Here is an 18,058-nt window from a genome sequence, read left to right as displayed (position 1 = left end):
TCATTGAGCGCTCCACACTGGTGGTGGTGGGGTCTTCACGGTGGAGGCTGCATCCTCATGTCTGTCTGTCCGGCAGGGGCCTATGTCTCAGGTGTGTTCAGACTCACTGTCCCATGTGTAATCTTCTTCAGCCTCTTTAGAGTTTGTGTTGATGCATCTCTGGAAGCAGATTACATATTATATAATTTTAATATTAATTGGAACATAATATTCTATGGCTTAGTTATGTGTTTGTGCAGTTATGGTTTAGTTATATGTTTGTGAAGTTCTTGGAGGTAATTTCATTTATAGCTGTTTTTGGAACAGTATTCCAAAGAGCTCTGTTGCTTAAGTCATTTTTTTCTTTAAAGATTTATGTATTATGTATACAGTGTTATGTTGGCATGTACCAGAAGAGGGCACCAGATCTCATTATAGATGGTTGTGAGCCACTGTGTGGTTGCTGGGAATTGAACTCAGGACCTCTGGAAGAGCAGCCAGTGCTCTTAACCTCTGAGCCATCTCTCCAGCCCCTCTTAAGTAATTCTTGAATGTTAACCCATGGTTATTCTTTGACCTCTGTGCTGTAGCATGCTCAGGCCCACATTTGCTAGCATCCCCACCCACACTAAAAACACATAGCCTCCCTCCTTGTGTGTGTGTATAAAAATAGGGAAAGATTGAAAAATATCAAAAATTCAGATGGGAGAACACATTTTACATTATATATGGAGATAAAAGTGGTAATGACATGACCTAAAAAAAAAATCCCTGTTTTCTTTTGTGGTACAAGGAGTTGAACATTAGGCACGAGGGAGAGCCTCACAGAGCAGCAGTGCCAGTGAGCTTGGGCAGTCTAGTAGTGGTCTGCTCAGCCCCCATGTTGGGGGTCAGTGCCTAATAGTGTAGTTAGTAGTACAGTCTGGTTTGATTTGCTCACTTTTATTTTTGCATACTTGTTGAGAGCACAGCACTAAATTAACCACGATTTAAAGTTCAAAGTGTGCAGCAGTAACCATGCTTCTCAAAATGTTAGCATTCTTTCTTGGTCAGAACTTTTATTTTTTATTTTTTATTTTTGTTTTTTTGGTTGGTTTTTGTTTTTTGTTTTTTGTTTTTTTTTTGAGACAGGGTTTCTCTGTGTAGCCTTGGCTGTTCTGGACTCGCTTTGTAGGCCAGGCTGGCCTCGAACTCACAGCGATCCGCCTGTGTCTGCCTCCCGAGTGCTGGGATTAAAGGCGTGTGCCACCATGCCCGGCTCTATTATATATTTCATTATTAATTTGGGCACTTAATCATAGTTTATAAAATATAGTGGAGTGGGTAAGCCAGATGCTGAAAAAGAGAGGCAGGTTACAATCACCATGAAAGCCGTGTTTGTGGGATTTTCTGTGTCTGGGGATCTTTAAAATGACAATATAATCATGTGTTACCTTTTCTTACTTTGATTGACCTCTGAGTGTCATTTGGTTCTCAGAAGAGCTTTAGACTGACTTTGAAGTGTATCTTTAAAAATGTGTCATTTTACAGAGAAGTGGTCAAATGAAATATGAGCTTGATCCTTTGGGAAAGAGTGAAACCCAAGAAAATGGAAGATGAAAAAAATTTAAGTTTATTTAAGACTAGTGAAAGATAAGACTGTTTTCTAGGCAGTGTTACTGAGTCTAAGGAAGTGTTATGCTGAATGTCAATAACATTGGGAGGGATTCACTTAAATATAGCACCTTCATTAAAAATCTGCCAGCAAGCAAGATGGTGAGGAGATGTTAAGCTTCTCAGCTAATGAGATTAACCCTGGTAATATCAGTGATAGGTGGGAGTTGCAATCTATTTTGCTAATCTTATTCCTTATTTCTTTCTGGATGTCACTGTTGCTAGATGAAAACTAAAACAGTTTTGAGTCATTTAAGTTAGACATAAAAGATTACAAGCATGTGCCCCTGCACCTGGCTGGAGTGTTACTCTAGTGAGTCACAGAAGTGATGATGCGCCACAGAGATAGCTCATCTGTAAATGCACCTGCCTCCAGGTAGAATGAGCTGGATTTCTGGAAATCACAGAGTGGAAGAAGAGAATTTGTTAAGTTGTCCTTTGTGGTAGCACATGGCTGTAATGCCAGCACTTGGAGAGGCAGAGGCAGAGGCAGAGGCAGCCGGCTCTCCGAGTGTGAGGCCAGCCTGGTCTACAAAGCCAGGATAGCTAAGGCTACACAGAGAAAGCTTGGGAAAAAAAGCAAAAATCCCCAAACAAACAAACAAAACCCCCTAAGCCACTGCCCCACCCCAGAAACAAAAACAAAAGACAAAGTTGCCCTCTGACCACCACTCACTCCCCTGTAAATAATTGTTAAATAAGATTCCGAGACAGAGTTTCTCTGTGTAGCCCTGGCTCTGGCTGTCCTGGAACTCGCTCTCTAGGCCAAGTTGCCCTGGAACTCAGAGATCCCACCCGCCCCTGCCTCCTGAGTGCTGGGATTAAAGGTGTGCACCATTACTGCCCTGAAAGATAATTTTTAAAAAGTGATTGTTATAATGTATGTGAGAAATTACACTACATGCCTCACGTTTGCTGATTTCGGTGGCACACAACCTGCAATCCTGTTATCACTTGGGTGGGAATCTGAGGCAGAAGATTGCCATGTGTTTGAGGCCAACCATGGCTTAATGGCAAGATCTTGTCTCAGAACAAACAGCCAGTGATCCGTGTGTGTGTGTTCCTAGTGGCTCAGTTTTATAGTTTCATGTTGCAAGTTCTGGGGTGGAGGCAGGAAGCAGGAACAGCCCTTTCTGTGAGGCAGAGAACAGGATGTGTCTGAGTCTTGAAAGAAAATGAGTAGCTTTCCAGTTGAAAAAAAAAAATCTGAATCCCCCCTCTCTTGGCAGAGAAAAATAAATGAACCGGTCTGGAGGCCCACCTGTTTTCAAGTGGCGGAGACTGGGAAGGCTAGCAGGCTAGTGCAGGTGAGGTTGGCTGAGTAAGGTTTTAGCTTTATCCTGTTTGTTCCTCTCAGAGAGGACTGACCCAACAACAGTGATAACTAGAGCTGCTTGTCGAATGGCAGGAGTGTAGATTCATGGGTAACAACCCTTACACCCACACTCTTTATGAGCAGTTCTGGGAATGGAGCCCAGGGCTCAGCTGGTGCGAGGCTGAGTGCTAGCTCGCCACTGAGCTGTGACACTACTGGCTCACACACATGCTCCAGACCAGAGATAAGACCTAGGCTAGAGCTTCCAGAGCAGTGTGTATCACACTAGTAGGAGGGTTATGCAGTCGGTGTTGACTGAGGATAGGGGCTGGGAGGGGGAAAGAAGGGAGGGAAACGAACCTAGAGTCTCCTCGTAGGGACCTGGTTGGTGGGGCTCTGGGCCACAGAGCTGGGAATGCTGTAGGAGTCATAGGGGTAGGGTTGTGAGGATGGTTGGGTTGTTGCTGTGAAGTCTGAAGAATTCAGCTGTGCAGTTGAGTGCTTGGAGAGATCCTGTCGACTTGTAGGAACATGACTGTTTGGATTTTTTACTTAAGAGATGGAGAAAGGATTTGGGCCCTAGAGTGTCCTTGAAAAGCTCAAGTATGCAGACGTGGTGGTACATCCTTTAGTCTTAGCCCTCAGGTAGATCTTTTGAGTTCTAGTCCAGCAAACCAGCAAAGGAGCATACAGCAAACACACACAGCTGCAGGACGACCCCACAACAGCAGGGAGAGCAGCGGCCGCTTTCTTCCTTCTTGGAGCCCCCCTCTCTCTTTGGGCTTTGGCATTTATACCTTCTCAGAGTCCTCAGAATTAAACTATCTGCCAAAGATCACGCTCTTGCCAGAGCGCTAGACAATTATAGTTAACAGCTGTGGACAAATTAAAGCTGTCCCATACACCTGGAATTAAAACAAAAACATGTTTATATAACATATTTGAGTTTTTGAAGAAACCAAAACTTCCACCATATATTTCTATTTGAAACTTACATATTTTCTTACTGCTCCTTTAATCTTAACTAGTTTATAGTGCAAAAGCAAAAATGATAGTCTAGGGTTTGGGGATTTAGTCAAATAAAATTTGGTTTTCAGACTGAGTTAATTATAAGGGTTACCTTGTGTTTTGTCAGTTACCAAGAGATTTGAGAGCTGAGGTTCCTACAGTTGTGTTAAGTCTGCTTAATGCGCATACAACCTGGCTGTACAAAGTAATCCACCATTCTGGATCTTGTGCAGTGTGACAAGTTAATGCTGCTTTGGGTACTTTTAATTTCTAAATCTCCTGATTTGCATTTAAATGAACCATCCTAACATTTCATTAACATAACCTTGCTGTTTAAAAAATTGGCATTGACTAGCATCCCAAGGATAGAAAGCACTGGAAGAGACACATTTTAGGAATGATGTGACCATTCTTTTGTAAATGAACTTGTAATGTCTTGTGAGAAGGTATATAGCTCTTTTCACAAAGAGGTAGTTTGCCAGCAGTCAGCTCCCTTGGGTTCTGATGGAACTGTGCTGTATTTCCTTCTTGCCTTTTCTTTTACACAGGTTGCTAGAAAAGCAATTGAATCTCTGAATTTGTAGCAATATTTTGTTTAGGCAAGATCCCTATTTTTAAGGTAATGAAGACCAAATAACTGCATCTTAACTTTTCATTTCATTCCACTAAGTATAATTCCTCCTGGAAAAACTTAAGGTTGCTGTTTTTCATTAAGGTTGGCCAGCTCTAGCAGATTTTATAATAGATTTTGGAAAGGAGCGCTCTGTAAGTTAATTGGAAAACTAGAAGCTGCCAAGAGCTTTAAAATTTATTTGTTTAGGTACTCTAAACAATACCATTAATTGTAAATAACCAGAATATGATTAAGATGAAGGCAGGAATTTTTTCTTGGTAGCTTTGTGAATATTTTCAAATGTGTTGCATAGATTCAGTTCAGCTTACACTGCTGTGCCCTCTACAAAGCACTTTGTTAGCACCTAATGGAATATGAAAGTGTATAAATATTGTACCTTTAAACTTAACCACTGATATGTTTTCCCAGCCCTCTTACCTTTAAACTTAAAAACATGGAGCACGTATTAAGCTTCAGAAAGTTAAGTTTAATAAAACAACTCACAGGCTGTTGAGAGAAAAATAAGCCAGTTGCCCTTACCTGTGGGTCTTGACCCCTTTGGCGAAACATCAGATATTCTGCACATCACACATTTACATTACTATTCATAACTAGCAAAGTTACAGTTATGACGTAGCAACGAAAATAGTTTTTTGGTTGGTGGTCCCCAGAACATGAAGGAGTGTATTAAAGAGCCGCAGCATTAGGAAGGGTGAGAACCATTAACATAAGTGAAAAAGACCCTGCTGCTGCAGACGCCACACACCGTGGTTCCAAATGTACTCGAGTTGGAAGCTTACTCTCTCCTGGCTACTCTTTGTAGTGATGGGAGGTGCTACCTGTGTAGGGTAGTGGAGGAGAAAAGGCATCAGTGTTTTAAACTTCAATAACAACCTGCCAAGAAAGATGTGCTCTCTTGTGCAATAGTGGTGTGATGGTTATGAGGGCAACTAATCATTTTCTGCTAGGATATGAAGCCTACTCCATAGGAGGAAACTCATGCACAGTACTGTAAACTTGGTCAAATATACGGGCTGGGAAGTCATAGGCTCTAGTGGGAAACTTACTACAGTTTAGTTAAATTGATGTAGTGTCAAAGTGTCTTTTAAATGTCTTTGTTTGAGGGCTGGAGAGATGACTCAGTGATTAAAAATGCATATTATTCTTGCAGAGAATCCACATGTGGTTCCCGCACCCAGCCCAGACAGTTGACATGTAACTCCAACTCTAGGAGATCCAAAGCCTCTGGCTTCCAAGGGCACCCATATAGAAAGGGATTTATAGAAAGGAGGGGTTGACAGGGATGGGACGTAATAGTTAGAAAGTATTTTGTACATGTATGAACATTTCAAAGAACAAATTTAATAAAACAATTTTAGTGCTCAAATGATGAAGAACATAGAATTTAACCTTTAAAAATAAAAAGTATATTTATTTTACGATTTTATGTATATGAGTGTTTGCTAAATATGCACCACATACTCGGAGTACCTGGGGAAGTCAGAAAAGGGCATCCGGTCCTTGGAGCTGTAGTTACAAGCAGTTGTGAGCTGTGGTGTCGGGGCTGGGAACTGAACAAGAGTACTCTTAACTGCTTAGCCATCTCTCTAACACCTAAGTTTCTTTGATTACATCTATTTATTTACTGCAGATGCATGTGTGGCACTTGTGAAGGGTAGAGAACACTAGAGAGTTGGTCCTCTCTACCATGTGCGTGTGAAGATGGAACCTAACCCCATCAGCCTTGGCAGGAATCTCCTACCAGCTCGTGTCTGCCACTGCCCCTTAGTTTTTGTTTGCTTTGTTTTTGGAGAGAGGGTTGAATAGTCCTGGACAGCCTTGAACTCATGACTCTTCTGCTTTGGTCCCCTAAATTCTGGGATTACAAGCATGCACCACCATGTTTACTCACTTATTTCTTTAAAGATTTAACTTTTAAAATTTATTTATGTGTATGTCTGTCTGAGTAAATACAACATGTATGTGGTTATCTGCAGAGGTCAGAGGAAGGTGTCTTGAGTCCTAGCAGCTGGAGGTAGAGGTGATTGTGAGCTGCCTGATGTGGATGTTGGGTACTGAACTTGGGTCCTCTGCAAGAACAGCAGGTGCTCTTTAACTGCTGAGAGATCTTTCCAGTACTCCTGTTGTCATGTTGTAGATGAGAAAATCAAAGTTCAGACAGGAGAAAATTATATCCCCAAAGTCAGAAAATTAGTGGCAAAGCTAGTCTCAGAAACTGGTGTTCTTTTTGGGATATGATCTTTGCAACTTTTAAGATCTATAATTTTGTTTGAATCTTTCTCAGGGTTGGGTCATCAAAAGCCTATCTTGGTTCTGTAGTATAATTTAATATTGCTTGATGCCACTTCTGTGTGTGTGCATGTGGTGCATACGCATTTATTGTGTGTGTGGGTGTGTGCACGATGTACATGTGTACAGTTATTTATATTCTGATTTTTTTATTCAAGGTTTGAAAGTTGTGTTATAGAGTATACCTTTCGCTTTTACAAAATTTGAGCAAAATACGGTGTTCAGAATGGACTTTTTATTTCCAAAATTGATACTGTCAGGCCCCAAAGACATCTGGGTCAGGCTCACTCAATATCTGTGGCTCCTCCCAGCACATCTTACCTCACCCTACCCCCTACCCTACCTAATCCTCTCCAGCCAAGGGCTGGGCGTGGCCTCCCTTACCCAGCTTCTGGTTCCTATAGAAACCAGCTAGTTTTTTTTGCCATATGATGCCCTCTTGCTCTGCTCTTGGCCTCTTGTTCTGCTGCTCCTCTCTTGGTGCCCTCTCTCCTCTCTCTTCCTCTTTGCTCTCCTGCTCTCTCTCTTCTCATGGCCTGGCTCAGTCTGGGCCCTTCCAGACGCCTTTGTCTGTTCTTTCCCTCATACCTACAATAAAACCTTTCTCCTCAGCCATACCTAGGAGTCCTAATTTCATTCAGGTACCTGTCTACTTTTATTCACCTATCTGTGGCTTAGTACTTTAAAGTCAAACAGCCTTGAAATAATTTTCCTTATAGTATAAGTAAACTTTTATTTCGTTAAAATTCTACATTAGGCAGCCAGCTTCTATTATGGTTTTTTGAAAGTCTTAAACACTAACTTCAGTTTTCAACTGTCTAATTATCTGATGTTTCTCAGTGTGTGCATTTGAGCACTTTTCTTCAACCTCTTTAATTAGGCTGAATTTCCATGGAGAAAGATCTCCTTAGAGACTTTTCTTAAGAGGTTGTGGAGTTTGGAACTGGATATTTTGGCAAAGTTGTTGGAACAGTTAAGTTTGGAGATTTCAAGTAGCAATCTGTATGTCTGGCTTCTCTTAAATTCAGATCATTTGAAGTAACTGAGTCTGATAATGGCCTGGAATTGATGATCAGTTGGGCACAGACTTTTAAGTTGGACTTTTCTGTAGGTTTTCCAGTCCATCCCCCACCTGGGAAGGCCAGGTGTCATTTTCATTCACTGTTGTGTTTATAATTTGTGATCCTGTTGTATTTTTAAAGGTAGCAGAGCTTTCTTGCTGCTCTTTCAGAGGATTCGGGTTTGGATTCTGGTACCCACAAGGCAGCTCATCCAGTTCTAGGCAATCTGATGATCTCTTCTGGCTTCATGGGCACTCTACGTGTGTGGTACATATATATATATACACACATACATGAAGGCAAAATAAAAAAATAAATCTTAAGTTAATTTCATATAAGTGTGGTGGTATACCTCTAATCTCAGCACTGCAGAGTCAGTGAGTTCTAGGCCACCCAAGGCTCTACAGTGAGACCCTTTCTCAAAATAAAACGCGAAACACTGAAACTTCTTTTCTTTTTAGTTGGCTTCTCTGTATCTAGGAAGCTTTTTATTTCAGAAAAATATTAGAAGAATTTCTTTGGGAAAATGAATTATTGTCAGTGCTAGAGTGACTGCCCAGCACTTGTCAGGCTCTGGGCTCAGTACTCGGCACTACCACCCTCTCCCCAAAACTGACTTGTGCTGTGCTTGCTCAGTGTGGCTCTAAATGCCCACCTAGAGCTGGGCTTACTCTCCTTAATCACAGGTCTCGCTCTCTAATCCTGAAAGGTTCTCTTATTTGTACTGAAGCAGCCTCTTCAAAGTGTTAGGAACCTAGGATCCACAGGGCAAACAGCTTCTTCCGGACTCTTATCTGTGACATTTGATGACATTTGCCTGAGCTGTTAGCAGTCTTTAACAACCTCGACCATCCCATCTCTTAAGGCTTACTGACTTGCGTTGATCAGTTTAGTGGGCAAATAACCTTTAAAGACCAAAGTATATAGGCCAGGCATAATTTAAGGGCAGGGAGAAATTCTCTGGAAACTACATTTTTGTGTCGTCAGATTATTAGGTAAATCTACTTCCCCCCATTCCCATTATGTGATTTCAACATTTTATTGATGGTTGGATAATTAAAGTTGAAATCATAGACATTTGGAAATATAAGCAATTACTATAGTATAAAATCAGAATCCATTTTCAGTTTTTTTTTTTTTTTTGGACAGGGTTTTTCTGTGTAGCCTTGGCTGACCTGAACTTACTTTGTAGAGATCCACCTGCCTCTTCCTCCCCAAGTGCTGGGATTAAAGGCATGTACTATGCCCAGCTAGTTTTTCTTTCTTTCTTTCTTTTATTTATTTATTTTTGGTTTTTCAAGGTAGGGTTTCTCTGTGTAGCCCCAGCTGTCCTAGACTTGCTTTGTAACCAGGCTGGTCTCAAACTCCCAGCTAATTTTTCAAATTTGTGTCTTTGGGTTTCTTGACCTTTTCTTATTTTTTGTGGAATATATCTTTTTTTTTTTTTTTTTCCTGTTTTTTTGAGACAGGGTCTCTCTGGGTTAGCCGTGGCTGTCCTGGACTCACTTTGTAGACTAGGCTGGCCTCAAACTCAGAGCGATCCGCCTGCCTCTGCCTCCCGAGTGCTGGGATTAAAGGCGTGCGCCACCACGCCCGGCCAGGAATATATCTTATTATCAGTCTGTTATTTACTTGATATTAGATTGAAGTTACATAGTTTTGTGATGTACTACAAAAACTATTTTTAAAAATTTACTTTTAACAATGTGTATATATGTGTGCTTATGTGCATGTGAGTATGGCTACCCATTGAGGCCAGAGGTGTAAGGTGCAGTGGAGCTGGAGTTACAGCTGTGAACTGCCCTGTGTAGGTGCCGGGGGTTGGACTTGTCCTTTCCTGGCTTTGTGGGCACTCTGCGCGTGTGTGGTACACATATATACATGAAGGCAAAATAATATAATTTTGTGGCAGGGTTTTTATTCCTTAGCCTAGATTGGCTTTTAATTTGTGGTCTTTCATCCTAAGTCTTCTGAGTACTGGGACGAACAGGGCCTAAATGATGTCTTACCTAAATACATTATTGCATTCTTATTAGGTCTTTAGTTTAGAAGAACTTTTCCTCTAATTCATATTAACCTAGGCTATACCTTCCAGAGAATCACAATCTGTTTTATCTAATTAAATCTGTAGAAAAGCTTTTTGAAAAAGGTGTTTGTTGGTAGTTTTCCTGTATAAGTGACACAAGTTAAAAGTAGTTAAGATGATTAAGTGTGCTCTTAGATTCTGTTGTCCTCATTATATCATGTTAAGAGTTTAATTTTGTTAATTATGAAAATAGCTTTTTCCCCCTGAATGATTATGTAGTGTTCCATAATATTAGAAAATACAATTAAGAAAAAAGAAAATGTTAATGCCACTTGTAATAGGTTATTCCCAACTTTTAGACTTTACTTTGTTAATATTTTGGTGGGTGCATTTAACCTCCCCCTTTTCATGTATTCTTCACATTGTTTTCTTTAGTTGGTAGTGTGCATTTTGAACATTTTCCATATACTTCTGGAGAATGTTACTAATCTTTAATTTGGGGGGCACTTTTTTGGTGGGGTATAGGGTTTTATTCTCAAGACTAGACGCGCCTGGAGTTTACTGTGTAGACTTGGATGTACAAAATCCCTGCTTTAGTCTTTTCAGTGCTGGGATGGTAGCCATGAACTGCGGTGCCCAGCTCCCTACCTTCCCTCCCTTCTTTCCCCCTTGGGTGATAGGGCCTCCTTCTGTAGCTCAGCCTGGCTCCCAGCTCACGTCATATGCCCCTGAAGCATTCTGACGGTTTGGGATTACAGGCATGCTGCACCACACCTAGTTATATTTACCTTATATAAAAATTTTAATTTAAAATTTTGTTTATATGATAGTATGTGCATGTACATTACATGCCGTGTTTGTGGAGGGCAGAAGACAGTTTTGGAGTAGGCACTCACCTGTCTTTATTAGGGTTCTGGGGTATCTGCGGAGCCAGCCATCTCTTAGACTGCCTTTGCACATTTTATTTTATTTTTTCCTTTGATGAGACATAGTCTCAAGTGTAGCCAAAGTTGCCCATACGTTTACATCAGTTCTTTGGCCTCAGCTTTCTGAGTGGTAGGACTGCAGGTGTGAATCATCGCATGCTCAGTTAATCTGAAGTCCTTCTGCCTCAGGCACACACCACTACACCCAATTAATTTTTTTAAACCAGAGTCTGTTTTCTTATAGTCATGCTTTAATACACGTCTGCATGTCCTTTATTTATAAAGTTGAAATTCAGTTTAGAGTGAAGTTTCTTTACCTTTTTTGAAAGATTTATTTGTTTTCATTTTATGTGTATGAATTGTTTGCCTGAATGTATGTATGTGTTCCACGTGTGTGTCTAGTGACCATCGAAGCCAGACAAGGGAAACAGATCGGCTAGAGCTGGAGCTGCAGGTGGCTTTGAACCAGCATATGGGTTCTGTGAACCAAATCCAGGATCTTTGGAAGAGCAGCCAGTGCTGAGCCATTTCATTAGTGGATTGAGATTCCCTCCCTCTCTCCCTCCTTACTTCCTCCTCCTTTTTTTTTTTTTTTTTTTTTTGCTTTTTTGTTTTTTGAGACAGGGTTTCTCTGTGCAGCCTTCGTTGTCTTGGACTTGCTTTGTAGATCAGTCTTGAACTCAAAGGGATCTGCCTGCCTCTGCCTCCCTGAGTGCTGGGAATAAAGGTGTGTGCCACAACTCCTGTATGGCTTGAGATTTCATTCTTTTTAAAAATTGATTTATTTTTATTTTTATTTATTTTTAAATTAAAAAAATATGCATTGGTGTTTTGCCTGCTTGTATATGTGTGTGAGGGTGTCAGATCCCCTAGAACTGAAGTTACAGACAGGTGTGAGCTGCCATGTGGTTGCTGGGAACTGAACCCTGGGTCCTCAACCCTGGGTCCTCTGGAAGAGTAGCAAGCACTCTTAACCACCGAGCCATTCGTGTACATTGGATTTGCCTGTATGTATGCCTGTGTGAGGGTGTCAGATTCCCCTGGAACTGTAGTTACAGACCATTGTGGGCTATCATGTGAGTACTGAGAATTCAACCCGGGTCCTCTGCAAGAGCAGCCAGTGGGCTCTTAAACCAGAGTCATCTCACTAGCCAGATTGAGGTTGGCTTTTCTCTCTTTCTTTCTTTCTTTCTTTCTTTCTTTCTTTCTTTCTTTCTTTCTTTCTAAGATTTATTTATTTATCATATATACACAGTGTTTTGCCGGCATGTACACCAGAAGAGGGCACCAGATCTCATTATAGGTGGTTGTGAGCCACCATGTGGTTGCTGGAAATTGAACTCATGACCTTTGGAAGAGCAGCCACTGCTCTTAACCTCTGAGCTGTCTTTCCGGCCCCAAGATTGAGGGTTTTTTTGTTTTGGATTTTCGAGACAGGGTGTCTCTGGGTAGCCTTGCCTGTCCTGGATCCGCTTTGTAGACCAGGCTGACCTCGAACTCACAGTGATCCATTTGCCTCTGCCTCCGAGTGCTGGGATTAAAGGTGTGTGCCACCATGCTTGGCTAAGATTGAGATTTCTTAATCTGTAGTAAATTTGTATTGGAAAAATTTTGTCTTTGTTTTCAGTGCCCACTTACAGAAATTTATCCTTTTCTTTTGTCATTAATGTGGGTAAAAGCTACAGTTTCCATCCTGTCTGTAACTTTCAGTAGGAATAGTTGTAGTAATGGTAGGGCATGTCTTAAAAAGACAGCATGCACGCCTGCATCACCTGCACGTGGTTATCACGGTTGTTATCTGCATGCCAGTATAGCTACATGAGGCTACTCAACACCTACTATGGCTTGTCTGAATTGAGTTTTTAAAAAATATATTTTATTAGTTTATTCATATTACATCTCAATGGTTATCCCATCCCTTGTATCCTCCCATTCCTCCCTCCCTGCTATTTTCCCCTTACTCCGCTCCCCTATGACTATGATTGAGGGGGACCTTCTCCCCCCGTATATGCTCATAGGCTATCAAGTCTCTTTCATAGGGTATCAAGTCTCTTCTTGAATTATTTCATAAGAGTAAAATAATACATACTATATTTTGAACATTTGTTGCCTAGATAAATATCTCCAATTTAAAAATATTGATTATATATTGGAATATTTTGGATATGTTAGGTTAAAAAAGTATATTATTAAAATCTAGCCTTTTATATTTTCACTGTGGCTACTAGAAAAGTTGCATAAGTGGCTCACATTATATTTTTGTGGAATATAGATTCTGTGAAACTGCTAAAGAGATCCATGGGATGAAATAGGATTCACCCGCATGTTGTTGCACTCAGGTTAAATACTCAAAGTGGGGCTCAGTGTTTAGGAGCACATACTGCTCTTGCCAAGCGTGGTTCCATGCTTAGCACCTGTATGGTGGTTTACAACCGTCTGTATTCTGGTTCTAGATCTGATGCCCTCTTTTGACCTCCTTGGGCTCCTGGCACACAGGTGCACAGACATGCATGCAGATAAATTGATACTTATATACAAAAAAATAAAATTTAAAATTAAAAAAATAATGAAGTGAGGTATGCTTTTCGATAATATTTTAGTAGATCTGTAGAAATCTCTCTCCTCTCTCCCCCCCTTCCCCCTCTTCTCTCTTATCGTAGCCTTGGCTGGCCTGAAACTCATTATGTTGAACAGCCTGGCTTCAAACTCAAGAGATTTGACTGCCTCTTCCTCCCCAGTGCTGGGGTTTAAAGTGTGCACCAGCAGGCCTGGTAGAAACTCCTTTTAAAATAACCTTCACTTTAGCCTTTCATGTGGCACCAAGGGTGGGCTGGAAGAAATGGAACTAGCAGTATCTTGCTAGCAGAGAAGCCAAAAATGAAAGGTTCTATGTATTCAAGATTGTCCCTTAGCTTTTTATTTGTTTGTTTGTTTGTTTATTTATTTAATTCTTTCTCCCCTGAGACAGGGTTTCTCTGTGTAGCCTTGGCTGTCCTGTACTCACTTTGTAGACCAGGCTGGCTTTGAACTCACGGAGATTCATTCGCTTACCTCTGCCTCCTGAGTGCTAGGATTAAAGGCGCATGCCACCACTGCCTGGCTTTATTTTTATTTTTGGGGGATTTATTTATTTATTATGTTTGCAGTATTCTGTCTGCATACATATAATGACTGCAGGCCAGAAGAGGACACCAGATTTCATTACAGGTGGTTGTAAGACATCATGTGGTTGCTGGGAATTGAACTTAAGACCTTTGGAAGAGCAGCCAGTGCTCTTAACCGTTGAGCCATCTCTCCAGCCCATCCCTTTTCTTTTGGGAACACACAAAATTGTTATGTATAAGAGATCTCTTGCAGATTAGTTACAATTATTCCATCTTGCTAATGCTGCTTTACTGATAGGAAAGTCTTTGTGAGCGCTTTGTTATGTATTTCATGTTTCTGTTTGATGTTTGCCTGACTCTGGCTTTTTGTTTCTCTCTTAGAAATGACTGCTGTCCACACAGGCAATATAAACTTCAAATGGGACCCCAAAAGTCTAGAGATCAGGACTTTGGCTGTTGAAAGACTGTTGGAGCCTCTTGTTACACAGGTAAGCACCTGCAATCGCAAATGCATAGTTCTAACCTTTAGTGACAGGCCTGGCTAACAAACTCCTCACGACCAAGCTTATTTAGCTCAGACTCTTAACTTGAGTTAGTTGAGTTTTAGCTAGACTGATAGTATGTAGATGATTTGGTTTCACTACTAATTGAATATTGGTACATATATTTATTTAATCCTTTGTGTCATTGTAGTTGAGACAGGGTTTTATAGCACCAAGGCTGCCCTCAGCCTCCTTAGGAAGATGAGGCTAGACTTGAAGTTACTTGATCTCCATCTCCAAATCTTGAATGCTTCTTGGGTTAAAGCCATGTGACACCATACCTGGCTTTAGTTAATTCTTTAGACTACAGCAGCTACAGTTTCCTAAAGTCTTACTGCTGATAGTGAAGGCTGTTGGCATTATATATAGTACAGATTTCCAAATATCTGTGCTTTGTAGATAACTTCACTCTCCATTAGAGAGGAAATCAAGGACAGTAGGACCTGATGTTTCAGGCTCCTCACTCAGCTCAATGCGCCTTTCACTGTATAGGATTAGTTAGCAGGTTTGGTATATCCTATTACAAATATATGCGTCATTATGTGGTGACATTTATTAACTTAGCAGCTATATATTTTTACTCTTGGCATAGTTAAGATATGTGTATATTTATATATGAAAGCAGAGAGAAAACAAGAATGACATTTGTTATCTTTAAAAATACTTGCCTTCCAAGTCATAAATAATTATTTTATATGTCTATATGTAGATGTGTGGGGGTTTGGTGGGATATTTGCTTTCTTGAACCCACTATACTATACCTTCCAAGTCTTGTGTTTGGCAGATTTATACTATAACAAAATTTTAGTCATCTTCAACCTACAGATCATCTGGTATATTAACTTATTAATGATGGTTAATGTTCTGGAACCTTAAGCATCATCACAATAGGCTTCTATAGGCAATTTTTCTCTTTTTATTAAGGACCTCTACTTATTAATGCTAAGATTTATGTTAATAAACTTGAACAGACTCCAGAAGTAAAACATTATCTTAAAAGATTTTGTAGATGGTAACAGTGACAAAATGTAGCTTTCTGGTAAAGCTAAATTCATTGTCAGCTGTTTCTGGAATTCCTTGACTTTAAAAAAAAAAAAAGCATCTCGCTTATCACTATATATAGTTTTAGTCTGAAGTCACTAAAAAAGCCTAATGATTATCTAAGAAATTAAAATATGCATTACATTTTTTGTTTTGTTTTGTTTTTTCAAGACAGGGTCTCTCTGTGTTAACCTTGGCTGTCCTGGGCTCACTTTGTAGACCAGGCTGGCCTGCAGCAATCCGCCTGCCTCTGCCTCCCAAGTGCTGGGATGTACCACCATGCCCGGCTGCAGTATATTTCTTATCTTTCACCTTAAGAAACAAATTATTTTGGAAACTAAATATAGCTTAATTTTTCTTTTGTCAGATTCAGAAAGAATTATGCTGTTTTATGCTTAGTAAGATCTCTCTCCCTCTCTTTGTTTTTGTTTTTTGAGACAGGGTTTTTCTGTGTAGTCTTGCCTGTCCTGGACTTACTTTGTAGACCTGGCTGGCCTCGAACTCACAGCGATCCACCTGCTTCTGCCTCTCGAATGCTGGGATTAAAAGTGTGCACCACCATGCCTGGCTTAGCAAGATCTCTTAAGTGCCTTACTTACTTATGAGTTTAGACTGGCTGTCTTTAAAGATATTAGTCCTCTGTTTTTCATTTTAAATGATTACATATATTTTTTAAACTTTTAGGTGACAACCCTGGTAAACACCAATAGTAAAGGGCCCTCTAATAAAAAGAGAGGCCGTTCTAAGAAGGCTCATGTTTTAGCAGCCTCTGTTGAACAAGCAACTGAGAATTTCTTGGAAAAGGGGGATAAAATTGCAAAGGAGAGTCAATTTCTCAAGGAGGAGCTTGTAGCTGCTGTAGAAGATGTCCGGAAACAAGGTAGGTCAATAATTGCTTTTTATATGAAGAGAGATGGGTCTTTCTAGAAATTCAGTAAAATTTAAAAATTAAGTTTACTTATATGCATGTATGTGTTTGTATTTTGACTCATGTGTGCCACAGTGTATAGAAGTCAGAGGACAACTGTGGGAGTAAAATACTTTTAAAAAAAAGCCATGTATATCCTAGGGATTGAACTCGTTTGATTGGCATGGCAGCAAGTACCTTTACTCACTGAGCCATCTCTGGCCCTCACTGGCTTTTTCTAAGCTGGCTGCTGTGCTGTTAGAACACTTTGGAAGTTGTGTAGCAAGGAAGGAAAGTCTGTTGCTAATAGCCAGCAGCATGCTTTGGCCAAGCATATGCATGAAACACTTTGGAAACATAGTCCATTTATGCTCTGTTGAAGCTACCATTATTTTTTGAATAATTTATTTGTCAGCATACAAAAATATGAATTCTTTTCTCTAGAAGGTCTTTAGTCGTCCTAAGCCCTGACCTAACTTGTTTTACGAGAGTATTAAATAATTTCTAAGGAAATGCCCAGTTGGAATCTGTGGAAACACCTGGTTCATAAAGCGACTGTAGATGTGTTTGCTTATGTCAGTGCAGACTATTTCTGATGAGATGAGTTTCTAGTTTCCTTTTGGTAAAGGGCTGGGACCTCTAGTTTTACTGGTCACAGAGTCTCTGTTAAAACCATTGAGTTTGGAGAAAAGCTATGGAGAGCATACACACAAGTGTGCAGGGTGTGATCTGATAAAGCTTTATAAGAGCAGGGGGTGTGCTGTTGTGACGTACAACATACAGTTGGCTAATTCCTAATCTAAGATTTCCTACACTGTTAAAAATACAAGCTTGCTGTGTTCCAAGAGGTGTTGGTTTATATATTTGTAATACTTTTGAGTTCCAAGTCAGACCTTCTGTGTTTGGGGTTTGTTTGTGTGTGCCCTGGGCTTTTTATGCATCCATAAGTAATGCATAGTTTTATAGCATAATTTTCTTTTTGTGTTACTTCTTTACATGAATAACATGTTTGAAAATTTGAGTACCTTAAAAACACCACCGTAGTGCTGTAAGTGTATTAGGAATATGCATATTTGTAAAACTCAGGTCTATTTTCCTTCAGGGTAATAAAATGAGCCACCCATGGCAAACGGGAGCCAGTTGTCAATTTCACAGCATCTACATTCCTATGGTGTGGTGTTACATTATAACAGCAATCTATTTAAACTGAGTGCTAAGCCTTATACAGGCTGAAGCATCTTGGTGCTTCTCTTGTGTAGGGGACACTCATCCATGTACTCAATGCTTGATTAGGTCAATCTTAGTTTTAAGTGTTTTTTTTTTGTTTGTTTGTTCTTCTTATTGGGTTTTTGTTTTTGTTTTTGTTTTTTAGACAAGGTAGCCTTAGCTTTATAGACCATGCTGCCCTTGAACTCACAGCAATTTGCCTGCCTCTGACTCCCTGAGTGCTAGGGATTACAAGCGTGCATGGCACGTGTTTTCTTTCTAATTCTTATCATAGTAATAATTAAATGGATAGCCCTTCCCTTTCCAATCTCTAGTAAGGCAGTTTATTTTGTAGTTTGGTAGTCTT

General features: G+C 40.2%; 1 protein-coding gene across 1 annotated transcript in view; it reads left to right on the top strand.

Moving 5' to 3' along the window:
• CTNNA1 (catenin alpha 1) overlaps positions 1-18,058 on the top strand; it is a 121,817-nt gene that overhangs the window by 10,445 nt on the left and 93,314 nt on the right. The window contains exons 2-3 of the mRNA XM_084780047.1: positions 14,377-14,483; positions 16,263-16,458. Coding sequence (XP_084636173.1) covers positions 14,379-14,483; positions 16,263-16,458 — 301 coding nt within the window. The 5' untranslated portion in view covers positions 14,377-14,378. The remainder of the gene's footprint in view (positions 1-14,376; positions 14,484-16,262; positions 16,459-18,058) is intronic.

Source organism: Acomys minous (assembly GCF_964271855.1).
Source record: "Acomys minous genome assembly, chromosome: 4".
NCBI classification, from domain to species: Eukaryota; Metazoa; Chordata; class Mammalia; order Rodentia; family Muridae; genus Acomys; species Acomys minous.
The sequence above is the reverse complement of the archived record's forward strand: the minus strand, read 5'-3'. Positions and strand labels throughout refer to the sequence as shown.